At 39.4% G+C, this 25,758-nt stretch overlaps 1 protein-coding gene across 3 annotated transcripts in view; it reads left to right on the forward strand.

The window, feature by feature from the left end:
- The window catches only part of ZDHHC17 (zinc finger DHHC-type palmitoyltransferase 17), an 82,472-nt gene that overhangs the window by 14,672 nt on the left and 42,042 nt on the right, over positions 1-25,758 (forward strand). For all 3 annotated transcript variants that reach the window (XR_011048181.1, XM_068400583.1, XM_068400585.1), the window contains exons 2-3: positions 6,061-6,164; positions 17,052-17,174. Coding sequence is in view for 2 of the 3 variants with exons in the window: in XM_068400583.1 (XP_068256684.1) it covers positions 6,061-6,164; positions 17,052-17,174 (227 nt within the window). In the remaining variant the exon portion in view is untranslated. The remainder of the gene's footprint in view (positions 1-6,060; positions 6,165-17,051; positions 17,175-25,758) is intronic.

Raw genomic sequence — 25,758 nt, forward strand, 5'->3', positions numbered from 1 at the left:
TTTTCTATTAATGCTAGTGCATGAGTGGCTAGTATTTACGTGTATATAAACTAATGTGGGTGTTTGTAATATGCAAATTACTATAAATTTGTCTGTATAGATTCTTGCACTTTTTTTAAAGTAGGAGGAAAACTGGGAAAGGGTACTAAAAAGCACTATATTCTAGCAAATGAAGAACAGGGAAATTGAACACACAAATATGGGGGAAGGAATTCTTTAATATTAACCTCCCATAGTCCCTGTTAAATATAACAGACATACATAAGGATTATTTTATTATTTAGCTTCCCTGAAATAGTATGCTTAGTTGCAGTCATTTCCAATTTTACCATGATTCTTTCGACTTCAGCCAGATATGGAAATAGTATAGTCATCAGTAAAAAAGGATATGATTTCTTCTGTTTTTGTTAAGAAACAAAGACAACAGTGTGCAATATTTTATGCTTTTATTTCTACATTTTTGTTTTAGAACTTGTTAGTCTTTTCTCTTTAAGTTTCAATTATCGTGGTCACAATTCAGAATTCGAGTGTCTGACTCTGATCACGGTATTGCTTCCTTGCAGCAATATTGCATAATGTTAAAGGAAAAGCGGTCCTAGCCATCTGTTAATGCCTACCAGAGCCATGTGTAGCAGCTGTAAGCGGCAGTATTTTCCTCCCTTCCTTATGTCCAAGCAGGCATATTGACCTATTCATATCCTCCTGCTATATATAATTACATATTACGCAATTGCTATCTCAGAATAATTCAGTCTTGGTCATCTTATTCTTTCATGTGTAACTTCTTAATTTTTTTTTCTATGAATACTGTTCTCAGAATTCTCATTAAGCTTATTTCATTTTGGCTTTTTTATTGGAAAAGATTAAAAGATTTGAATACTGAGGGGAAATGAGCATAACTTTACTTGTACATTTGGTTGTGAGGAGAACTGATTGGGAATGCTGGGATTGTTAGTGCTCATTCCTGGGAGCTGTGCTTACATTTTTTCCCTCTCCCCTGCACTTCTTCCTTTTTCCTTTGGAGTTATTTTTCATATTTTGCTTTATCTTCTGTTTCCCAATCTTACTGGTCCTGTTTTCCAGAGGAGGTTCCCTTTTCTCCTCTACCATGTTTCTTCTTTTCCAAAACACTTTTTTTATAGCCTTATTCTCACTCTTCTGAGTGTTTTCCTGCCCTGCATTACTTACGCATCTGTGGAAGCAATCTGCACGCTTTGTGACTAATGAGTAATGACAAACTAGTCGCAGATGCGTATGAGTGATTAGGGTACTGTCAAAGGACAGTTACTGAAGTGGGAAGCTCATCTAGAAAGAGTGACCCTTGGCAGTAATTTGGGAACCAAATTTGATTTTTATAAATAAGTAGAATCCGTCTCTCTCGCAACCTTCTAAGTCAACCAACTCTACCAGTTGCTAGAAGTAGCATCATTTTCTTTGTCCAGTCAGCGTGACTTCCTTGAATATTTAAAAGCTGGAGTGTGTTCCATGATTTCATGTCAAATTAACAATTGGCAGCTGCCAAAATGTTCCTGCTGCTATCTCTTTACTTGCTTTCCTTCTACCAGTGGCTCTGGAGCCTGTCTTGTCACGGGAGAAAGAAATTCAACTTGCTGTCCTAGTAAAAGAATTGGGTTTGTCTGTTTCTTGTTTAAATTTTTCCCCTCTAATGAATTGGGTGGGCTCACTGACCACAGCTCTGAGTACCAAAGCTAGCTTCAGTTAGGCAGGAGGAACATGGAGCCAAGAGCAGTGGGGGAGAGTGGGCAGAGAAATGACCTTTCTCTTTTAGCAATGGTAAACTGCTAATTTGGCTCAAGTCACACTTGGAAATGACTCCTTGAAACAGGATGAAGTAAGTAGAGATTTAGTGTTTGCAACCTGCTTATTGTAAATCAGTGAAATCAGGTCTCTGGTCTACTACCTTCTAGTTAGTTTTCCTGACTTTCACCTGGGGGGGAGCCATTGTCAGTAGAGATCAAAATAGCAACAAATAAATGTGTTTGGATTTCAGTTAGTTATTCATCTTTGAATTAGCTGTTAGTGGTTTTTAACAGTGGATCAACATTGTAAAATTAAATTTTCTTGGAATAAATATTTTCATCATAAAAGGAAAAATATTTTAACACTTAATATTGTTGAAGCCATTTGTGAATGTGGTGTATGTTCTAGGTTCAAAATGTTACATTGTTACTTTGATTTTTTTTAAACATATGACAGATGGATAATAAAGTAGTTTCAAAAATTTTGACTGTTTTCCTAAATTTTGTGTGAGGGCATATGAATTTAGAGGAGATTCATTCTTCCTGTTTTAGGTGAGAACATAAATGCCAAATGGTGACAGTGAAACTGACTATATACCAAGTTCTATGAAAGGCATGATGTAAACATGATATAAATCATAATTTTTAACTTTTTAAATGCTTATTCCTGTTCCTTTAATAATGGTGGGCAAGTAATCTAGATCAATATAGGATTTTTAAGCAGAGCTTTCTTTTCTGTCCAACAGGTTGGAGGAAGTAATCTGTATTTTGTGTTTTTTAATCTGCCATTAAACTCCAAAAATAGATGCTATCTGAATGTTGTACTTATGATTTCTTTCTGGCTTAGCTGCTGACGCAGAATGACTTAACGCTGGGCAAACTCACCCTGGATGTAACACCGCTGTAGTCTGTCCTACCAGGGCTGAACAGGAGGTACGATGCCTGGGCAGAGGCAGCTTTGTTCAGGTAGCCGGCCGCTGACTTAGAGCCATGCCTGCCCGTATTACGGCAGCATTTGGTGGTTGTGGCTGCGTTGAAGCTGTTATATTTGGTAGCAATGCTTATAGAGAGATTGTGTTTAATATCCACACAATTTAAATTGCTGTGCTAAATATTTAAAAATATAATACTTGCCAAAGAAGGCGGTGGAAAGGTTAAGTGCTTGCTTGTTCCTAAACTTTGACATGGAGCTAAGGAACATAATCTCTCACTTTTTTGGATTTACATGGTTAATAGTTAAGATTTTGCTGTATTCCCATAAACCTTTTTTTGAAAGCATTAGTATCATAAGGCTGTGGTTTCATGGTCACTTTAGGCTGACATAAATTTATACTGCTTGTAAATGGGCAGCTCTCTTGACTGGCTAATGCAGGCTCAAGGGAACAGAACCCTGGTTTATGTGCTTGAAGTAGTCAGGAAAATGCAGCTTAAGAGAGATAGTGTTGCCTGGTAAATTAACATCTGCCTAAAAAATAACCCAAGTTTCTCAGTTGGCTTTTCATAATTGTTAGATAACAAGAAGAGAGAATTTTTCCCCTTCCAGCAGTTGTGGAAGGCTAAGAAATACATTGCATTACTATCTTCTCATCACGGTGCTCCAGGACAGTGAATTTCTTTTGTTCTGGCCTCTGCCTACTTGACTTATCCTTTAATTTGTCAGGGTCTGAGCATTACAATTTGATATGTAAAATCCTGCTGCAATTGTGTGGTGAACAGACATGGTATAAATCCTGCTTTTTTCTAATATGATGGAAAAGAGAAAATCACGCGGGACAAAGTAATGAATTTAGCCTTCTCTTATATTTTACTTTTTTTAAAAATTGTAATGTCTTCTGGTATCTTTTTCAGCATCTTTACTCCAGATAGCACTCTCGCTTATCCGGTAGCTGGGAAAAAAAAGTTTTGGTTAAGCTGTGGCCTTCAAAGACAAAGTGAAGCTGTGTTTCTGGGTAGTAGGATAATTGGTTGTAACATGTGATTTGGATGGCAGCAGATGCCCTGTTATACTTTTAGGTTGTCTCTTCTGTAGAGATGGCAACAAAGCAACCTTCCCGCTGGGCTGGCAATGCTTGATTGGTTAATCTAGTTGGTTTTTCAGGGATAGAAAGAAACACTGAATGCCACAAAATAACGTTGTGGTCAAGAACAGATGTGCTCTGCTGATCATTTAGGTACTTCATGAAATTGAAAAATTTATTTTTCTGAAGAAAAGTCTATGCATAAGAATAAATCTATTTTGAAAATTACTTTCGCTGCACTGGTTCTCAGTGTTACTATGTTCTGGTTTTAAAGCTCAAAACACTTGAATTTCTTGAAAGATTTTTTTTTAATGTTTAAAATGTCATAGAAGTTCTAACTATATAAATGACTATTTATATGGTGCAATTTAGTACTACAAAATGTACTTCATGCATTAGAATTTATCTTCATTTGATTTTTTTCCCCTGTGTGAAATAGGTATGTTGTATGTCACAAATACAAACATGCTCAGCTGAAGTTACTCAGTTTTGAAATTAATACTGAGTGTTTTGGGATTTGCAACTAGACTACCTTCTTGATAGTTTACTCCAAGTTTATAACTGTTATAAGCTTTTAGACTTCTGCTTAAGTGGCACTTTAGTGTGTTGAAATCTGGAAATAGATATTTAAAATGGAGTTTTCAGACTTAAATCTTCTTTTTTTTACCTCTCTGAAAGAAATAGATAATGCATGTAATGATTTTAGGGTAGAAATACCTTTAAAATAACTTTAATGAGAAAAATTTGTAATAACTGATTTGATTACCAGCATCCAGTTATTGGGAAGGTATTGTGTTTACACAGCTGAGACGAGTAAGCTTCAGACGAAGGTAGTCAGAGGGCAGTTTACTTGTCTGCATGCAAACTCAGTATTTAAACTCCTGTTGCAGTCAACAGAGAGCTGGTTAATGTTGTTGCAGGAAGCTAGAAAACACTTCGTCTTACTGGCCGCAACTGGGCACAGTGAGAAGTTACTAGTGGAGCAATGTATGCTTCTTGTGAGGGAAGGTGGTGGGGATTTGTGACTGCGAATCCTTGTTAAGGTTAGGTGTGTTATGTCATGATTGTCTTGACTTAGGATATCTTTAGTTCAAAAAAATAAAAATCTGTCTAGTATAGTAATGAAAAAGTTGATCACTCATTTTAACTAAGTGGAAGTTAGAATCTTAATTAAACACCTTTCATAAGGTGTTTAAATGTGTTTCCAGGTATACATTAAAGAAACAAAATTTCTGCTCATGGGACTATATGTTGGGGAAAACTGAGTAAAAGTAAATAACACACTGTAATAAAATGAAATGCTTTTTTAGAACTTTCAGAGAGCTTCCTTCTTCCTTTGCTCCACTGTTGCAGTTTTCACACTTTTATGTAGCTATGCTGAATTGCACGGTTGGTACAGAGGCAATCAGCTATGGTATTTGTAACAAATGGAAAATTGTCTAGAAGCTGTATAAAATTCATTGTTCAGTTTCAATTTGCTGAGCTGACTTTTACATGCATGCAGTTTGTAAAGAAAAATGGTATGTTGCTGCCCTAGTGATCTGTCAATACAATGTTTTAATATGAATTCCACCAAGGGGAGCATTAAGGGTTGGAGTGTTGCCCTTCATCAAAAGAATTAATTTTGTAGGCAGCTCTATCTGGTGAAGAACATGTTATGGTCATGCCATTTATTTCTGAAATCCATAGGTTAAACATACATAGATCACCTCTGGAGCTGGGACTGGAGCTGAAGAATCAATAAAGTATCAGGAGGTTCTAGTTGTTGGTATTAATCATTCCCAATTATTCATTTTCTAGAAGGCATTTGACTATGCTATTTGAAGTATAACATTTATTTATAGTAGCAGAGTGAGGACTGTGTCGGTTTATGGCCAATAGCTTTTTCTAGTTATGCTATGTGTGTCTGTAAAACCAAAAAAATAACCACCCCAAAACAAACGAACAAGAACAACTCCACACAAAAAAAACACCAACAAAACAAAATAAAAGCTGTTAACTTTTGTTAACATTCTATAAAAATACCCCAGGGTAGGATTTGGCAGAACTCTGCTATTATGAGTGGTGTTTTCTGGAAGGTGTTTGAAATCTATGCTAGAGAATACAGTGGCCTGCTTTGCAAAATATAGAAATGTGGCCAGTCAGCTTTCCACCATCAGATTTAGGTAGCTTTATAGTATATTGAACTGGATACTGGTTTTAGTTTTGCTTATGAATTGTTTTTCTGAGAAACTTTAATAATGCTGATTTTGGTGTTCTAATAGTAAGTTTGTCTTTTTTAGGAAATAAAGTCTCAAAGCCATTACAACCATGGATATAGTGAATCTCTTGGACGGAAAAGCCACATTGATGATTACAGCACTTGGGACATTGTCAAAGCCACACAGTAAGTTTATTTTTGAGTGTTAGATTTGTCTGTGTCTGTATTAGTTAAAAAAACAGTAAAATGGATCTTTTTATTTCCATAAAGTGGAAGGTGAACTGTATTTGTAGATACAGTAGTAGATGATTTCAGAAGTGAACTCTACAAGATTACTGTTCAGACAAATTTATGAGCATTGTATGAAAATATATAGGAGGAATTATGGTAAATTGTAAATATAGGTGGTTGCTGGACAGATTGTTGGAAGAGAACATATGTTTTCTTCCTGTTGGTACTGATGTTTATTTTTTGTAGGTGATGATTAAGAGGTAAGCGGGCAACACTGATATGCAGACATGAGGATTTCCTTGATTTGTTGACATCATTTATAGATTAGAAGGAATGTGTCTCTGTGTAACTTCCTTCATTGTCTCTGATTCTGCAGCTTCAGTGAGTTTAATTAAATAAACTGAGTTTATTGCTGAGAAAGGATTGTGGGTTTAAACTGTGTGGAAATTTGATAATTGTGTTCTTAATGCAGATGAATTAGACAAATTTGTCGTCTTCACAGTCCTGTAGTACATACTAACTCACAAGACTTTCTGAAGAATTGTCATGACACTACTTTTTAGCTTGCTACTGTTTACCATTCAGAAACTACCACCACTGTCCCTTTTCTTCAGTGAGCTGAGATTATGGGGTTTTGTAAGAGTTTTATTTTTCTTGCATTGTTAATTTCAATGCTTAAACTATTGTATATCTTGCTGAGCTATTTGTGTTTTTCTTCTTAAGAGAAAACGTTTCTTTCCTTTTTTTCCTAAAAGACATTTCCTCCAATTGAAAGCAGCTTCACAGCTCTGCACGTGACACAGGCCGCATTTAGGTTTAGGAAGTATGTACTCTGCTTCACTTTTGTTTTCAGTTGTGAGGAGTTTAACTTCCTTAAATAGATGTTGACTGACTTTGCAATTGTTGCTCTAAATACTTTACTAGTAATACTACAACCTATAATCCTCGTGTTAGGGGAATTTTAGAAATAAAAATATTGGCATAGCGTCAAACTAGCTGCTTCTTAAAAACATGGAAATATGACAGCAGAAGTGGTTTTACAAGTTACCTGCTTCCATTCTTGTATGATCATTGCATGTTTGAAACCCTAAAACACATTTGTCCTCATTAGCCCTTAAATTTAGGCTGATCTGTGCTTTCAGCTGAGTTGTTATAATTCTTTTATGGTCTCCTCAGACAAGAATCAACAGGGCTGTGAGTTATCTGTTATGTTCCTTCCCAGTCATGGTGAGATGTGATTTACAGAGAGGATGACATCTCACAAAAGAGGACTGTGGTTTCATATCGTAGCCCTAAGGGTTAATATCACAGGGAAGGAGGACTGTCAGCATGGGTATGTGATCAAGTTGTCGTATCCAGACAGCACTTCCCTGACTGGAGGGAGAGCTCACCTTTATTTTCATTATTTACTAGGATTTGAAGGCCGTGTTATATAAAACAACTGTCTTAAAGGGAAAGATCTCTGAAATTTAAGGCAGAAAATAAATCCACCCAATATCATAAGACTTGCAATAAAATAAATAATGCTGCTAATATATTAATTCAGTGTTATTAAAAAGATATGCGGTTTCTATTAAAATGATGTAGCTATTCACTAATAGAAATATAACCTTTCTTTTATATATATGAAAAATAGATGATCTTACCCTCAACCACTTGTCCTCAGAAATTAATACTCACTTAGATTAAAATGTCTGCTGACTTTGTTTACTTTTTAGTTCAGTGCTAACGTAAGTAAGATGCCACAAAAAGTTTTGTGAAAAAGGACCACTAATCTGTCTCCCAGAACTCCCCTCCCCAAGCAGTTCAGTAAGGTCAAGCAAAATGTAGCAAAATAGAATAAGAATTATTTCCAGTCTCTTAGTTTGGGTGGGTTTTTTCCCAAGTCCAGACATGTAGCATTCAGCATGGGATTGGCAGCACAGTTTTGTGGTTTTTTTTCAGAACACTTCAAAACTTCCCCAAGAGAATATAACAGGGTTTTTTTTTGTGTGATACAGTCAAATGGTAGCTGGGTGCTTACCATTAGTTAAATGAAATTCTGTTGGTCTCGAAAATGGTCTGATAGCTAATTATAATAGTAGAGTTGTGTGTCTTCCTCTGTTTTAAAAAAAAAAAAAAAAAAAAAAAGACGAACTGATCTGTCATCCACAATGATTTGGCATTTCATGTAAGACTACTTCAATTGCAGGCTTCTTGACAGGTAGAAAGTGCATTTTGCCATAGTATAGAACTGTTTGCTATCAAATTTGTGATGATCCAAGCAGGAAGCAGTTAGTCATGTGATATTGTTGTTCTTCTAGTATTCAATGTGCTACATTAAGTTTCTCCCATGAAAGTAACTAGTTATGTTATTGTTGCAACATATGTGAAAATGGGGAACATAGTTCCTTAAACTTTAAAGATTATAATGAAAAATGGGATGAAAACGTTTAAAACTCATCTATACCTCATATATGCTGTTTGACTGTGGAATTCTGTTTTGAGATGTTGAGTTTATTGGCACTTGATTACAGAGAAATAAAACGGTGGTAGTAAAATAATGGGAAAATAATAGCTTGCAAGCTCCACACGTATTTCCAGAAGTATTTGTTCGTTGTTTCATGTCTTGTTGAATTGTTTGTGTACTTTATCTTCTTAGTCTGTAGATTGGACACTTATTAAATTAACATGCTCATACACTATGAGCTACAAATCTAATAACCTTTTACAATCAAATTAAGACTTTGTATAGAAAAGAGCAGTTCAGCTGATGTTCTCATTGTGAAGAGTTTATCAGTATTTGTATTTTTTTCCGATTGTGTTCCTGACAAATTATCCCGCAGATGTGGGGGCCTAGGCATGCTTTATACCCAAAATAGTGTCTCTCTGTGGTTTTTTTTTTTCAGAAACTTGTACTAGAGTAAAAATCATAGTGTTTGATTTTAATATCTATTGATATAAAGGACACTTTTCACTGGCTTTGTTATAAACATGTCCAAGGGCATCTAGGTAGTGTTAAAAAGTAGTAGTGTCTTAGCCCTTTGTCTTGCAGATGTTACAATATGTGTGTGATCTCTTGGCATCTTGTATTCAGTTACAGCAAAATTGTTTGGTTCATATGAAGCTTCCACTGTGTTTCTGAAAGCAGAAGCAGGCCACTCATGTATTTGAAAACCTGTTTTCAAAGCAGTAGTAAAAAAATAATCTATTCTTGCCTTTGCTATTGAAAAGGCAGAACATTGCATACGAATACTTAAAAAGTACTTCACTTGTCACTGCACAGAAAGTCTTTGAATTTCTTTTGCCTCTAGAAAATCAGAGGGTGGGCTGTTTTTGTTCTGCTGGGATATCATTCAGTGTTCTCACTGGAGCTGCAAGGGAATGGAGTCTTGTAAAAAAAAAAAAAGTCATAAGTGATTTAGAAGTGAAATTTAATGGAGATATGTTGGATATGTTTATTTCTGTCTCTTCTGGCACCAGTAGCCCTGTGTCGTCCAAGGCTGGAGTCCTGACTTTGAATATGATATCTTGGCAAAGGTACTGTGTTAGCATAATAACTTAAAATGCTGCCTTTGTTTTGTTTTAAATCTTTTAAGTCATGAAACTGAGGAGAAGTAGCTAATGTTCACAAGTAGAGAAGTATGTGATGGGTTATGACTAGGAGAACAAAATCTGAGAAACATTAATCCTTGCATTGTGATTTTTAGTTCTGTTAGGAGCGAATAGGCACCTTCTGCTTGTAGTGAACTTGAGCAAATTCCGTCTATGCTGAAAGTATGTTAAATAACCATTATGAACATGGGTATTAAACATTAATGATATTACCAAGTGCTTTTGTGACTTCTGGAAGATTGATTCCTTGTGCTCAAGCATTATGATTTCATTATGCCAAGATTAACTTTTCGTTCAAAATGAAGTTTTGTGCATTGTGAGATAGTGCAGCATAAAATATGAACTATGCTGAATCTTGTTCAGGAAAAAAAATGTTGGATACATTTGAGAACATGCTCTTTTCGTCACTATTTGTCATCATTCGTAAGGTAACTGATAAGAAAAGAATTGGATACATACGGAATAATGCAAATTGGTGAGGGTTGGTCAAAGTGACAATTACTCCTGGCTTTTTTCAGCTATTCTCAGGAGAGGATGGGCAGACGGTGACACCGGGTACACATTGTTTATGCTTGGTCATTTGTGCCCATGGAGTTTGATTATATTGCTGAAAGTGAAATATACCTGAAGTTCACATGGAAGGGTGGGTTTTTTTTTTAACCACACTAGTAATATAGCCACAACTGTCTAGACAATTTGAGGCTTTGGAACATACGCGGGAGCTGAATTTCCCTTGTCTCTCAACATCACTGTTAACAGTTCATTAAGCAGCTCTTGAGTTATCCCTTTGCTGTTGAAAACAAAACTGTCTTACTGTTTAACACAAAACCCATGAGAACGTGTGAAAGGCTTTGTTAGTATTTAACCACCATAATTCGTGGGAATGAGACTTCAAAAGATAAAAGATAATTTTCCTACTAACTGCATTTCCAGTTAAAACAGCTTTGCTTGAACTTGCAATGACAGCAAGGGGGGGGGAGTGAACTCCTGGCTTACCTAGTGTTTGTTGGCATGGTGATGTGCTCACTGAAGAGAGATTCCTTCCTAGTATTGTGGCCAAATTTTATGTTAATCATGCAGCAAAGCTGGCAGTGTCTATTTCCAAGAGTTTTAGGTATTTATTTCATATAGGGAGCAGTATTGCAATCTACAGAATCAGTCAGGTTGGAAGAGACCTCTGGGATCATCAAGTCCAACCATTGCCCTGACACCACCATGTCAACTAGACCATGGCACTAAGTGCCATGTCCAGTCTTTTCTTAAACACTTCCAGAGATGGTGACTCCACCACCTCCCTGGGCAGCCCGTTCCAATGTCTAATGACCCTTCCTGAAAAGAAATTCTTCCTAATGTCCAACCTGAACCTCCCCTGGCGAAGCTTGAGGCTATGTCCTCTTGTCCTATCGCTAGTTGCCTGGGAGAAGAGGCCGACTCCCACTCCACTACAACCACCTTTCAAGTAGTTGTAGACTGCAATAAGTTGATGTGCTTGCAGACAAAAGATTAAAAAATGGATTAGATATTTAAAATGCCAAAGGCTTCTAGGATACTATTTTTGAAAGTATTAAATTCAGAATATCTTTAACCTTTGATGACAAATAAAATGTTACAGGTTAGTTACCAACATGGCTTAGAGACTGACAGTGAAATGAGTTTGCACAATGGTATTTTTTTCCCGGCACGACCTAGTCCCATTTCTTTCAGAACAAGGCAAGCTCAATAGTATGCTTTAATTATACTCCATATTGATGTTTACAGCATCACCCTCTAGAATTTGCCCAGATGCTGAAAATTTGTTAGGTTAATGCATCTGTTTCTTGTGAGGATTTGAATCTTTTCCTCCATTCCTCTTTCTTGAAGGGCATAGAGCCCTTTGTAACAACATTATAAGCACGATTGTGCTGAGTGTCTGAAATAGATGTCTTTCTCATTTTGTAATCTAACAGTGCATCAAGAACCTTTGGAGATGGCAAGGTGAAGTCAGCTGCAGCAAATTGATGGAAGAAGACTGTAGGTAGTATGTGAGAGAAGAATGCTGCATTTCTAGGACAGAGCTCAAGAACCCATGACTGCATCAGATTCAGTGTTTTATTTAATTGCAGACAGCCTGCTCTTTCCAGGAAGAGACGCATTGTTGTAGGTTAAGAATTGTTGTAAATTCTTAACCTTTTTTTGTCAGGCAGATTTTGTCTGTCTAGATCCTTAAGTCCTCTTGTGACAATTCAATAAATTGAAGAGTTATTAAATTATACCTTGTGTGTTACATCTTTTGTAAGCAGTTATGACTGAGTTCAAGATACGAAAATAAATTGCTAGGAACAGACAAACTGATGGTGACTTAAATAAAAAATAGCTGTATACCTCATTCTCAGTGTAACTTCTGGAAAGCATGTAGTTTTCCTGGGAAGGCACTTCTGATGTGTTGCAGAACTTCATGATCTGTTTTGTGGCCAAGCAGTAGGAATTACCTGTGACTTGCAGTTTGCCTTCCAGTGGGGAGGAGGGGAAGTCTATGATGCTAAGCCCACAGAAGGAATCCATTCCTACTACTCCTTGTTGTATCTGAACTCATGCAGTTGTCTTTGCCCAGGGCCTCACAGCAGTGTATGGGTGAGTTACAGAGGATGGTATTTGTAAACATCAGTGGAGCATAATTAGAGTATCCTGTCAGGGCTTCTGCAGGGGCATTGGCGACAGTATTCTGCATCAATAGGCTGTAGAGTTGATTCATATGCTTGCCACAGCTCTCTTTCGTTTTCATGTCCCTTGAGAAAGTTCTTCAGAAAGCAGCGTCAGATTTTCTGTAAGACTAGAGATTTGCTTTAAATAAAAAAAAAACCACAAAACACAAAACCCCAAAGAAGCAGCACCCTCCTGCCCCGAGACTGTGACAGTGCTGCTTGGTTATACCTATCTTGGTAGCATGGTCTAACAAAAACTTTACTATGTACCAGAGGTTACTTTCAGTGAGGTTCATTTTGTCTTGTGTAGTTAACTTGATAGCACACTCATCTAGCTCATTTGTATGGTTTGTTGTAGCTAACTAATAGTAATGTCATGGTTTAACCCCGTTCAGCAGCTGAGCCCCACACAGCCACTCACTCCCCTGCTGTGGGATGGGGAAACGAATCAGAAGGGTAAAAGTGAGAACTCATGGTTTGAGATAAAGACAGTTTAATAGATAAAGCAAAAGCTGCCTGTGCAAGCAAAGCAAAACAAGGAATTCATTCACTACTTCCCATGGGCAGGCAGGTGTTGATCCATCCCCAGGAAAAGACGGCTGCATCACACCTAACAGTTACTTGTGAAGAGAAACACTGTAACTCTAAATGTCCCTTTCATCCTCCTTCCCTCAGCCTTTATTGCTGAGCACAATTTCATGTGAATGGGATAACTCTTTGGTCAGTTGGGGTCAGCTGTCCCAGCTCTGTCCCCTCCCAGCCTTCTCACTGGTGGGGCAGTGTGAGAAACAGACAAGGCCTTGATGTGGTGTAAGCATTTCTCAGCAATAGCTAAAATATTGATGTGTTATCAACGCTATTTTGCTCACAAATCCAAAACATAGCCTTACAGGAGCTACTATGGAGAAAAGGAACTTGATCCCAAGTAAGGAAAATCCTAATCCATTCCATGAAAGGTGTGCATGATTGCCTCTTATACTTTATAGGAGTTAACATTATCACTCCAGTCTTCAAAAAGGGCCAGAAGGAGGACCCAGGAAACTACAGGCCAGTCAGCTTCACCTCCATTGCTGGAAAGGTGGTGGAACAGCTCATTCTGGAAGCCATCTCTAAGCATGTGGAAGAAAAGGTTATCGGGAGTAGTCAACATGGATTCACCAAGGGGAAATCATGCTTGACCAATCTGATGGCTTTCTATGATGGGTAGATGAGGGGAGAGCAGTGGATGTTGTCTCCTTGACTTCAGCAAGACTTTTGACACTGTCTCCCATAACATCCTCATAGGAAAGCTCAGGAAGTGTGGGTTAGATGAGTGGACAGTGAGGTGGATTGAGAACTGCCTGAAGGCAGAGCTCAGAGGGTTGTGATCAGCAGCGCAGAGTCTAGTTAGAGGCCTGTAGCTAGTGGTGTTCCCCAGGGGTCAGTACTGGGTCCAGTCTTATTCAGCTTATTCATCAATGACCTGCATGAAGGGATAGAGTGTACACTCAGCAAGTTTGCTGATGACACAAAACGGGGAGGAGTGGCCGATACACCAGAAGGCTGTGCTGCCATTCAGCGAGACCAGGACAGGCTGGAGAGTTGGGCAGAGAGGAACCTCATGAAATTCAACAAAGGCAAGTGCAGGGTCCTGCACCTAGGGAGGAATAACCCCATGCACCAGTACAGGTTGGGGGTTGACCTGCTGGAAAGCAGCTCTGCGGAGAAGGACCTGGGAGTTCTGGTGGACAAGAAGTTCACCATGAGCCAATAATGTGCCCTTGTGGCCAAGAAGGCCAATGGTATCCTGGGGTGCATTAGGAAGAGTGTGGTGAGCAGGTCAGGGGGGCTTATACTTCCTCTCTACACTGCCCTAGTGAGGCCACACCTGGAGTATTGTGTTGAGTTCTGGGCTCCCCAGTTCAAGAAAGACAAGGAACTCCTGGAGAGAATCCAGTGGAGGGCTGCAAAGATGCTTAGGGGACTGGACCATCTCTCCTACGAGGAGAGGCTGAGGGAGGTGGGTCTGTTTAGCCTGGAGAAGACTGAGAGGGGATCTTATCAATGCTTACAAATACCTTAGGGGCAGGTGTCAAGAGGATGGAGCCAGACTTTTCTCATGGTGCCCAGCGACAGGACAAGGGGCAGAGGGCACAAACTGAAACATGGGAAGTTCCATCTGAAAATGAGGAAAAACTTCTTTACTTTGAGGGTGACAGACCACTGGAACAGGCTGCCCAGGGAGGTTGTGGAGTCTCCTTCCCTGGAGATATTCAAAACCTGCCTGGACGCGACCCTGTGCAACGTGCTCTAGGGGAACCTGCTTTGGCAGGGGGTTGGACTAGATGATCTCCAGCGGTCCCTTCCAACCATTACTGTTCTGTGATTATTGTGTTCTTTTGTTCTTTGTATCTTTCTAATAACTTAGACTATTTTATTGATATAATTCCTGCTTGTTGTATAGTACTGCTTGTTTAAGTAGCATGAGAGTCAGCTAAACTCAGCCTTAGGCAGTACAGTTTTTTTGGATGGTGACTGTTAAACCTAATAGCAGGGCTGTAGGTCAATCATTTCTTACCTTATGGCTTCAGTTGGTTGTTTAAAAGAAGGCAGCAGGCTTGTCTACAGTAGGAAGGGTTCTCATAACAGCTGACTGGAGTAGAACAGCTTGTCAACAAAAGGATGTTTTGCTGTTCTATATGAATCACTTTCCAGGTTACCTTCAGATGTTGTAATATGCTAGTGTGATACTGTACTGCAGTAAGATCAGAATTTGCTGTCTTGCTTTCAGAAGTCCTTCTTTCCTCCATCTCTTCTACTGTCTCTTCTCACTCCTTCTTCTTGGCTGACCTGCCTTTATTAGTTGTAACCTGTTTCAGTGGCCCTTTCAGTTGTGCGGGGGAGAGTCAGGAACGGCGTGTGTTAAGCTACTTGAACAAGCATTCGTCAGGCCACACTGCTGATCTAGACTGGGACTTGGGAGATAGTGTGCCTCAAGACTGGCCAGACTTAGTGCCTTATCAGTTTTCCTGGCAGTTATGTGTGTCTGAGTATGTGTATCTTGTCTAGCTGGTTGCATATTTTTAAGTCTTCGTAAACCAAACCTCTTCACTCCCCTCCCACCCCCAACTCACTAAAAACAAAGCTTTATCATCAAAATTGTGACTGCTGCTTTTTTACTGAGTCTGAGGGACAAAATTTTACAGGCTTGTTGCCAATTGGTATGTACGGCACGCAGTAGTCTTTGTTCTGATCTTTTGTAATGTTTGGAAAGATTATAGGTATGAAAGCAATTTCTAGCATTTTTTATAATTTTTAGTGCAATTTTCCTAAGAAATTGAAAACAACATGATCTAAGTAGGCTGTTACATCTAGTACTTTTTTAAGTGTCTAACTAATATGCTTCAAACCTGTGATAGGCTTGGAAAGCATTCCTGAGGTTTGTTCACTTGAGTCATTTGAGGCTTCATTATAGGAGCGCTGTCCAGATTGAGGATCCATTCAAATACATGAAAGAAAAAGTAAGATAACTACCCTGAAAAAAAGGTCTCTGCGTCAGTTACGCAAGCTGATCAAGTGGAGCAAAAGGGCCTTAAGTTGTCTAAGGCTGTCTCTTCTGCAGAAAGTAGAACATAGAAGCAGCATAAAGAAAACTTACTTAAATTCCAACGTTGAGAGGCTGTTAAAATTCTGCTCTAGCAGAAATCAGATGTCACAAGGCCTTGATCTTGATTTCAAGGTGTGCCCATACATCAGCCTCCTCCTTACTTGAGAAATCCCTATGGCTTGTACAGATGTTGAAATGTAATCTTTACTTGCCTTTCTGCATTGCTTTTATTGCCACGAAAAATAGGTGGTAAAACAGCGTAAGCATCAAGACAAACGTTATTTAATGTTGGAGTTAGTCCTACATTAGATGCCTAAGTGATATTTATGCTTCCTGATTTGTTTCAACTTTCAAAATGTATGCAGAATTTTTTTTCAAATGAAGGTAGCTCACATTTCATAGTCTTCTTTAATGAAAGAATTAATTGCATATTACAGTATAGAATTTTGAAGCGGTATAAAGAAAACGGTATTAACTTACATCAGGAAGTTTGCTATTTGTTACCTGAGAAGAAAAATGGGAAGCATTTGAGCTCTGTTAGTGTTTGTAATTGACTTGATGATCTTGTAATCTCCTGAATTTTAGGAAGATACTGTCAAATCAGTTGGCTAAGCTCTTTTGGTCTTCAAGAGATGGAAAGGAAGGAGAAGAGAGGTGGGAGAAACAAATGTAGTGGAGTTCCTGGGAAGAGAAGAGTTTTATTTATAGTTGGTATACTACTGATCGATAGTTCGCCTTGCTCTGCTGTGTGGTTTCCTGTGGAGATGAGTTTACTGTAAAACCTTGAATTGATTAATATAACTTCTGCCAGTGGAAGCTACTTGTTGCAAGAGATCTGTAATGACAGATAAACAGAAAGTAAAGTTGCTTCTTCATTTCTCTTCTGTCGAAGCTTTTGTGTTGTGACCATAAGTATGTTATTTGCCAAATGCATTTTTATCTAAGGTAACAGCTTTGGGAAATCTTGTTTTCTTCTTCAAGGTATGGAATATACGAACGATGTAGAGAGTTGGTGGAAGCAGGTTATGATGTACGACAACCAGACAAAGAAAATGTAACGCTTCTCCACTGGGCTGCAATCAACAACAGGATAGATCTGGTGAAGTATGTATTACCCTTTAACTTAAACATAAACTAATCATGTCCTTAAAAATGTTGATTTCTTTTTTTAAGATGTTAAATAATTTTAAGTCTCTTAAAATCTCAATTTTTGGTCTTGAAATTGGGGGAGGGCAGGAGACGTTAGAAGACCTAATTTGCATTTTGGCAGCAATATTTTGCTGACAGTTAACAGAAACAAAACCTGTTATGTGTCCAGAAGTCAAGCTCAGACTCTTCTCAGATGAGATACACCTGTGCAACAGCTGTTCAGCTGCATGTGCAGTTTCTTATTACTATGCTATACTGGTTGAAATACCAAATTTCTTTTTTGAGGAGGGCAAGTTTGATGCTACATGATAGTGAATGTTTTTGAATAAGAAAAATTAATATGATGCAAGGGGCAATTCCTACTTCATTCAGCATTTCAAGAAGTTCTAACTTCAATAATTTCTTTGCATTTTGAAAACATAGCTGTTACAAAAGGTAACATTGCAGCACCTCTCCTCAATGAATAACAAAATCTTTAATAGTGGGAGCTGTGGGATTTGGGGTATTTTTTTTGCTTTTCAGTTTATAAAATATGAAACATAATATTTGAGGCTATGTTTTAAAACCTATTATTATCTTTCAGAACATGGAGAGCTTAAATCCTGAAGGGATAATTCTTAGTACTTGCTGGTCTACAAATCATGAGTGTGTATAGAACGTTTTTTTTTTTTTCTTCTACCAATGAATTAAGTACATGCAATTAAATCTAAATACACAAAATACTATTGAATCAGCAGGTTTCTAGAATGTTTGACATAAACTGCACATCTTCAATCATTCCACTTTTCCAAACAGTTCTTATTAATGAATTACTAATGTACTTACACATAAAAACAAATGCACAACATCTTAATTTAAGCATGTTCTCCCCATGTATGTCCATCACCAGCACCTTCGTCAGACCAGATTTTGTGTTTCTAGAAGATCTCAGGTTCATATTTCTCATGTTGTTTTGAAAGGACTTTCTGTGTCTGATGCAGTTCAATTAAAAGAAGGTTAAATAGATAAAGATAGGTAAATAGATAAAGATTTAGATCTGATGAGAAGGACCTTGGGGTCCTGTTGGACAGGAAGCTGACTGTGAACCAGCAATGCAGCCTTGCAGCAGAAAAGGTTCAATGGTATACTGGGCCTCATTAAGAAGAACATTGCCAGCATGTTAAGGATCACAGAATCACAGAATGTTAGGGATTGGAAGGGACCTCGAAAGATCATCTAGTCCAATCCCCCTGCCGGAGCAGGATTGCCTAGACCGTATCACACAGGAACGCGTCCAGGCGGGTTTTGAATGTCTCCAGAGAAGGAGACTCCACAACCTCTCTGGGCAGCCTGTTCCAGTGTTCGGTCACCCTCACCGTAAAGAAGTTTTTCCTCATATTTAAGTGGAACCTCCTGTGTTCCAGCTTGCACCCATTGCCCCTTGTCCTGTCAAGGGATGTCACTGAGAAGAGCCTGGCTCCATCTTCATGACACTTGCCCGTTACATATTTATAAAAATTAATGAGGTCACCCCTCAGTCTCCTCTTCTCCAAGCTAAAGAGACCCAGCTCCCTCAGCCTCTCCTCATAAGGGAGATGTTCCACTCCCTTAATCATCTTCGTGGCTCTGCGCTGGACTCTCTCTAGCAGTTCCCTGTCCTTCTTGAACTGAGGGGCCCAGAACTGGACACAATATTCCAGATGCGGCCTCAGCAGGGCAGAGTAGAGGGGGAGGAGAACCTCTCTTGACCTGCTGACCACACCCCTTCTAATCCACCCCAGGATGCCATTGGCCTTCTTGGCCACAAGGGCACACTGCTGGCTCATGGTCATCCTGCTGTCCACTAGGACCCCCAGGTCCCTTTCCCCTACGCTGCTCTCCAACAGGTCTGCCCCCAACTTGTACTGGTACATGGGGTTGTTCTTGCCCAGATGCAGGACTCTACACTTGCCCTTGTTATAGTTCATTAAATTTCTCCCCGCCCAACTCTCCAGCCTGTCCAGGTCTCTCTGAATGGCTGCGCAGCCTTCCGGTGTGTCAGCCACTCCTCCCAGTTTTGTGTCATCAGCGAACTTGCTGACAGTGCACTCTATTCCCTTATCCAAGTCATTAATGAATATATTGAATAGTATTGGTCCCAGTACCGACCCTTGAGGGACTCCGCTAGACACAGGCCTCCAACTGGACTCTGTCCCATTGACCACCACTCTCTGGCTTCTTTCCTTCAGCCAGTTCACAATCCACCTCACTACCCAATCATCCAGACCACACTTCCTCAGTTTAGCTGCGAGGATGCTGTGGGAGACCGTGTCAAACGCTTTACTGAAATCGAAGGAAGGTGATCCTTAGTCTCTACTCAACTGTTGAAGCTGGACATCTGTGTGAAGTTGTGGGTTCCCCTTTGCAAGAAAGATGTGGACTTACTGGGGTGAGTCCAGTGCAGGGTCACAAAGATGACTGAGGGGCTGAAACATCTGAAGTGAGGAGAGGCTGCAAGAGCTTGGACTTCTTAGCCTAGAGAAGAGAAGGCTTATCTTGTCAATGTATATAAGATCCTCAAGGAGGATTTTATCAATGTATATAAGTACCTGAGATACCTGGTAATATAATACCTGGTAATATATAATACCTGGAATCTTATAAACGTATATAAATACCTGATGGGAGGGAGTAAAGGAGACAGAGACAGACTTTTCTCAGTAGTGCCCAGGGACAAGACAAGAGTCAGAGGGCACAAATTAAAACAAACCTGAAATTCCATCTGAACATCAGGAAACACTTATTTTACTGTGTGTGTGACTGAGCACGAGCACAGATTGCCCAGAGAGGTTGTGAGCTTTCCATCCTTGCAGATATTGAAAAACCAATTGGACGTGGTCCTAGACGACATGAGCTAGATACTTTAATCAGGGATGGTTAGACTAGATGATCTCCAAAGGTCCCTTCCAAACTAAATGATTCCGTGAAATAATTGTTTCTGAAAGATTTTTTTGTATTATACACAATAGATAGCACAACAGGTTTTATGTCTTTATTGTGGGTAGAAGCTTATCATGGAAACCATAATTCTGCATTTGGTGTATTCCTTTCGTTATAAGATAGGTAACCAATGTGCTTTTTGGCATGCTGAAAGTGCAAAAGTGATGCAGGACCCTGGTTTACCTAAATAACCCATTTTGTGAGAGTACATTTTATACCATATTGTTTTCTTCCTTTTCATTCTATTTTCCTTCTAGGTTGTTCTGGGTCTTTAAGGCTAGCATCTTACAACTTGCGGTGGAATAACTGAAATCATAGAATGGTTTGGGTTGGAAGGGACCTTAAAGATCATCTAGTTCCAAACTCCCTGCCACGGGCAGGGACACCTTTCCACTAGACCAGGTTGCTCAAAGCCCCATCCAACCTGGCCTTGAACACTGCCAGGGAGGGGGCAGCCACAACTTCTCTGGGCAATGCATAACGCATAAAATTTTTCAGATAGCTGTTTTTCTTTAAGAAAAGTACAGTATCTAAAAGCAGTTGTTATATTTTGAGCTCACTTTTTTATCCGTCTGGAATACATAATGAATTATGTGCAATGAATTGTTCATCTTATTTGAGCTGTTGGAAAACATATTTGTATTACAGATATTCCATTTCATTTGATATGTCTTTATAAGGTCTGAAAAGTGAATGGCACTGAGACAACTATTGTCATTTAAAAACATCAGTATGTCATGAGGCATTTGAAAAAAACAGGCCTGTATTGTGGATAATGTTTCTGTATTAACTTACGTATGGTTTCTGTATTAGCTTCGCAGTGCAGTGAATCTACCTGTGTGATACTTGATTATGACTTAATGCTTTAGTTCACTGGCATTTTATGCATTCTACAGCTTTTTCTTAAAAAAAAAAACCAAAAAAAAAAAACAAACAACAAAACCAAACCAAAACAAACCTGCCCCAAAAAAATTGTTTGGCGACCTTCTGTCATTCACAGAGTAAAATCGGACCAAATTTTAAATTCCCTGTTAGTCCTCTTTTGAAGCTAAATTTGTGAAAGAAGTACTTTAGCATGAGAGTATTTCGGGGTGTATTTTACCTTTTTTTTTCCCTCCAAGTGTGTTGCTAACAATTTCCTGCTATACCAATTATATCGGACATAGAGGTGGTTCAAAATCAAAATGTCAGATTCAGATAGATGGAAGTCTGTGCTTAAATCCCTATCTGAATTTCCAGTTACATCTTTATTATATGTCAGGGAGAGCTCTCCACCTACATTTTAGTGCTGGAAACTTGTTCTGAGATTTTTAATTCAACATAACTTTAATTGTACCAGCCGTATCTCTTTCAAGTTATTTTAGTATGAGCCCTGATAATTGAATGTTCTTAAATCCAATGTGTCTAATTCTTCCTTTTTCCTCAACAATATGTCAAAGCTCTTGTCCCTTCTTGATGCATCTCTACCACTGTGACATACTGCATTGCATTTTCTTCCTGCTGCTTACTAGAGTGCATGTGACTACTAATGTGTTTAACTGTATCTAAAATTCGTTCCTCCTGATGCCATTCTTACGCTCTAAGTTCCTGTCTTTAGGGGGTCTTGATTTATTTTAGTTTATATTACCCAGCATATTGTGCGCTCTCTCATTCTCTCTTTTGTGAGACACTGGTTTATTTTGTTTCCTTAGAATAAAATTCTGTGTTTTTCTTTTTGTTTGGTCCTATCACATCTGTGCCCAAGTCACAGAATCACAGAATCAATCAGGTTGGAAGAGACCTCGGGGATCATCGAGTCCAACCGTTGCCCTTACACCACCCTGTCAACTAGACCATGGCACTAAGTGCCATGTCCAGTCTTTTCTTAAACACTTCCAGAGATGGTGACTCCACCACCTCCCTGCGCAGCCCATTACAATGTCTAATAACCCTTTCTGAAAAGAAATTCTTCCTGATGTCCAACCTGAACCTCCCCTGGTGAAGCTTGAGGCTCTGTCCTCTTGTCCTATCGCTAGTTGCCCAGGAGAAGAGGCCAACTCCCACTTCACTACAACCTCCCTTCAGGTAGTTGTAGACTGCAATAAGGTCACCTCTGAGCCTCCTCTTCTCCAGGCTAAAGAACCCCAGCTCCCTCAGCCGTTCCTCGTAGGTCAGACCCTCCAGAGCCTTCACCAGCTTGGTCGCCCTCGTCTGGACTCGCTCCAACACCTCAACATCTTTCTTGAAGTGCGGGGCCCAGAACTGAACACAGTACCCAAGGTGCGGCCTCACCAGTGCCGAGTAGAGAGGGACGATCACTTCCCTAGACCGGCTGGCTACACTACTCCTAATAGATGCCAGGATGCCATTGGCCTTCTTGGCCACCTGGGCACACTGTTGGCTCATATTTAGCCGGCTGTCGATCAGCACCCCCAGGTCTCTTTCCACCGGGCCGCTTTCTAACCACTCTTCCCCCAGCCTGTAGAGCTGCATGGGGTTGTTGTGGCCGAAGTGTGAGACCCGGCACTTGTTCTTGTTGAACCTCATGCCGTTGGTCTCGGCCCATCTATCTAACCTGTCCAGATCCCTCTGTAGGGCCTTCCTACCCTCCAGCAGATTGACACTCCCACCCAGCTTGGTGTCATCTGCAAATTTACTGAGGGTGCACTCAATCCCTACGTCTAGATCATCTATAAAGATATTGAACAGCACCGGCCCCAGAACTGAGCCCTGGGGAACACCGCTAGTGACCGGCCGCCAATTGGACTTTGCCCCATTCACCATCACTCTCTGGGCTCAGCCATCCAGCCAGTTTTTAACCCATTGAAGAGTCCACCCATCCAAGCCCCGGGCAGCCAGTTTGTCTAGGAGGATGCTGTGGGAGACAGTGTCGAATGCCTTACTGAAGTCTAGATAGACTACATCCACAGCCCTGCCCTCATCTACTAAGCGGGTCACTTGGTCATAGAAGGAGACCAGGTTGGTCGAGCAGGACCTGCCTTTCATGAATCCCTGTTGGCTGGCCCCAATGCCCCGATTGTCTCCGCTATTTATGCCCATTGTGTGCAATGGATAATTTCATTAAATCAGTTGGCTAGTAAGCTTGGTATCACAGAGAGAGAGTCTTAAGTGTGAGTGGTCTGCTCTCATGATACTAGATCTCAGTGTCTTGCTTTCCGGGTATTGGCTATATAAGGTCTTCCCAATGAAGTAGCTTAGCAGCTCATCTGTGGAGAGTGCAAGATTAGAATTAGACTTCTCTTATTTTTAGTATTTCCTCATTCTATCTATTGTGAGACTTGAAATTCAGCATAGATAACGGTGAAACCCATTGAGACTTTATGAAGAAAAGTACAGAACCTTTTTTTATTTCTGTAGGATCAGGGATAAGTGTCACACATCCACAACGTAATTCGTTTTTCATCGTGACACTGATCTATTGGTCTCTCTTCAACTCAGTTTTGTAAAAATGCAAAAATTGGCCTTATATCTCTACAGTTACGTACTGCCTGCATTTCCCCATTCCCTGTGTCAAACTTTCTCCAAAAAAGGATTTCTCTTCTACTTTTCATCCTTCTAGCAACAGTGACTGCATGCTCTTTGATTCCACAAGCACCGAATGCAAGCTGGGGCAGTTTTCAAATGCCTGGCAAAGACTTAGTGATCCTAATGCAGAGATCAGTGGAAGTATTTTCTTCTTAAGGTGACCTCATATCAGATCTGCTTGCTTTGAATGTAAGTAGATTGCTCAAATAGGACTTGCACACCTGGCATCTTCTAGTGTGGAAGCTTGGATGACTCACTGAGAGTAGAATCGCCCAGTTCCTCCTTTCTCCAGGAGCATTCTCACCAAGCACAAAATTCCTTCTGCAAGATCTACCTACTCAAGGAGATCAAGTTCTCAGTCTGGTTTTGCAGAAAATTCTCACCGTTTATGTGTACTGAAACTGAAATGCAGTGATAAATCTCAACTTAGTCTAAGAACACCCTTAAGGAAACATAAAATGTTATTTCAGTGTGCCATCTGGCAGGAGATCGCCGCCTTGTCTTTTCCCAGTTGTCAAACTGCAAGTTCTTCCTTCTAAATAAATCGTACTAACCAGTAAGCAGTGCTGCTGCTCAGTAGAATCTGAACATATTCTGTGTTTCTGCAGGGACCAGTGTTTGAATGAAGACAATCTGTTTAATGTTCACCTCCCCATGAGTGGCTGTCACATCAGCAAGATGGATCCAAGCTTTGACTGTGAATTTCTCTGTGCTGTCTTTTCTCTAGACAAGAGTTTCTTGGGAACTCCTTCCCAAGGGGGACTAAATAGCTTCTCAGGGCCTTTTTCACATTTGTTCTTTGGTAGCTGGTTCTTCGCCTCACAGTAACAAAATTACGTTGTCCCTTTACCTTATATATGCCTTGTCTTTCCACCTACATGGGACCAAGATTTTCACAAAATCTTTGGTAATTCTCATTGAGAAATCCAAAAGCTTAACTTCAGCAGAGAGATGTTGCAATTTTGTTCCTTTGATGTTGGAGACCAGCGGAGTGGACTGTCCTGCATCGATCAGAGCAGATCTTGTTTGTCATACAAACCAGAGTTTGTATGACTTTGGCAAGTCTGCTGAAGTACTTCATTGTGTCTGATGGCTCTAAAGCAACCGTATAAAAAGACTTTTCCTTTAGATGTTTTTAATGTGGACGTGTATAGCTAATACATTTTTCAGTTTCTGTTCCTAAAAGTAACTTTTGGGCTGGTTTTGCAGCCCTCTGAATCAAAAAGCACTAAAGAAAAAGAAGATAGTTACTTAGAGTAATGTTTTTCAAATTGTTCTGTTTGTTGCCCTTTTTCTTGCCATGTTGTGAAACACTTAGAGGAAATTAAGGTGCCAGAAACTCAGTGCTGAGGATTTGAAGGACAGTTTGTGTGGGTGAGAGAGCAACATTCATATGTACCTGACAGGTACTTTGAAAGCAAAAAGTCTGCAGGCACAGGTACTTGAAATGTGCAGGCACTTAGGAATCTATAGGTAGATTGCACTTTTCAAAGGTCTGTTAGAATAACTTTTTTTTTTTCATTGGCTTATATAGTAGTGAATGAAGAACTAGAAGTCTTCTCGGAAGGCCTATTTTTTAAAAACATCAATTTCTTTGTAAGGTGTGCATTTTCTTTCTCAAAGGAAAAGTAATATTGCCAGTTTAGTGTCCCATATAAAATAGGAAGGAAAACAGTTCACAGAAACAGTACAAATGACTATGAATATGAATTGCTGCAGTTAAATATGGGTAACTTGTTTTGTTTCTACAGGTAGCTCGTCTTTTTATAAATGTTCTTGAGGGAAAAATAATTTCTATCCTATCATTTAGAAGTATTTTTTAAATACTCAGATGTTTTTGTCCTTTGATTAATAACAATTGAAAAGTATGTAAAAATCTTACTACTTGGCTAAACGTGTAACTTAAGAGTGAGCTCTTGGAACAGTTACTTCAGCAGGGCCATTCCAGTGATGATACGTGCTGCAAGTTGAATTGTATATAATTTTGCTGTTTAGCCAAAATTCTCTAAATATGCTGGTCTTCTAGCAGCATATTCTTTTACCATTAATTCAGAAT

Source organism: Nyctibius grandis, chromosome 5 (assembly GCF_013368605.1).
Source record: "Nyctibius grandis isolate bNycGra1 chromosome 5, bNycGra1.pri, whole genome shotgun sequence".
In the NCBI taxonomy this organism is placed as follows: Eukaryota; Metazoa; Chordata; class Aves; order Nyctibiiformes; family Nyctibiidae; genus Nyctibius; species Nyctibius grandis.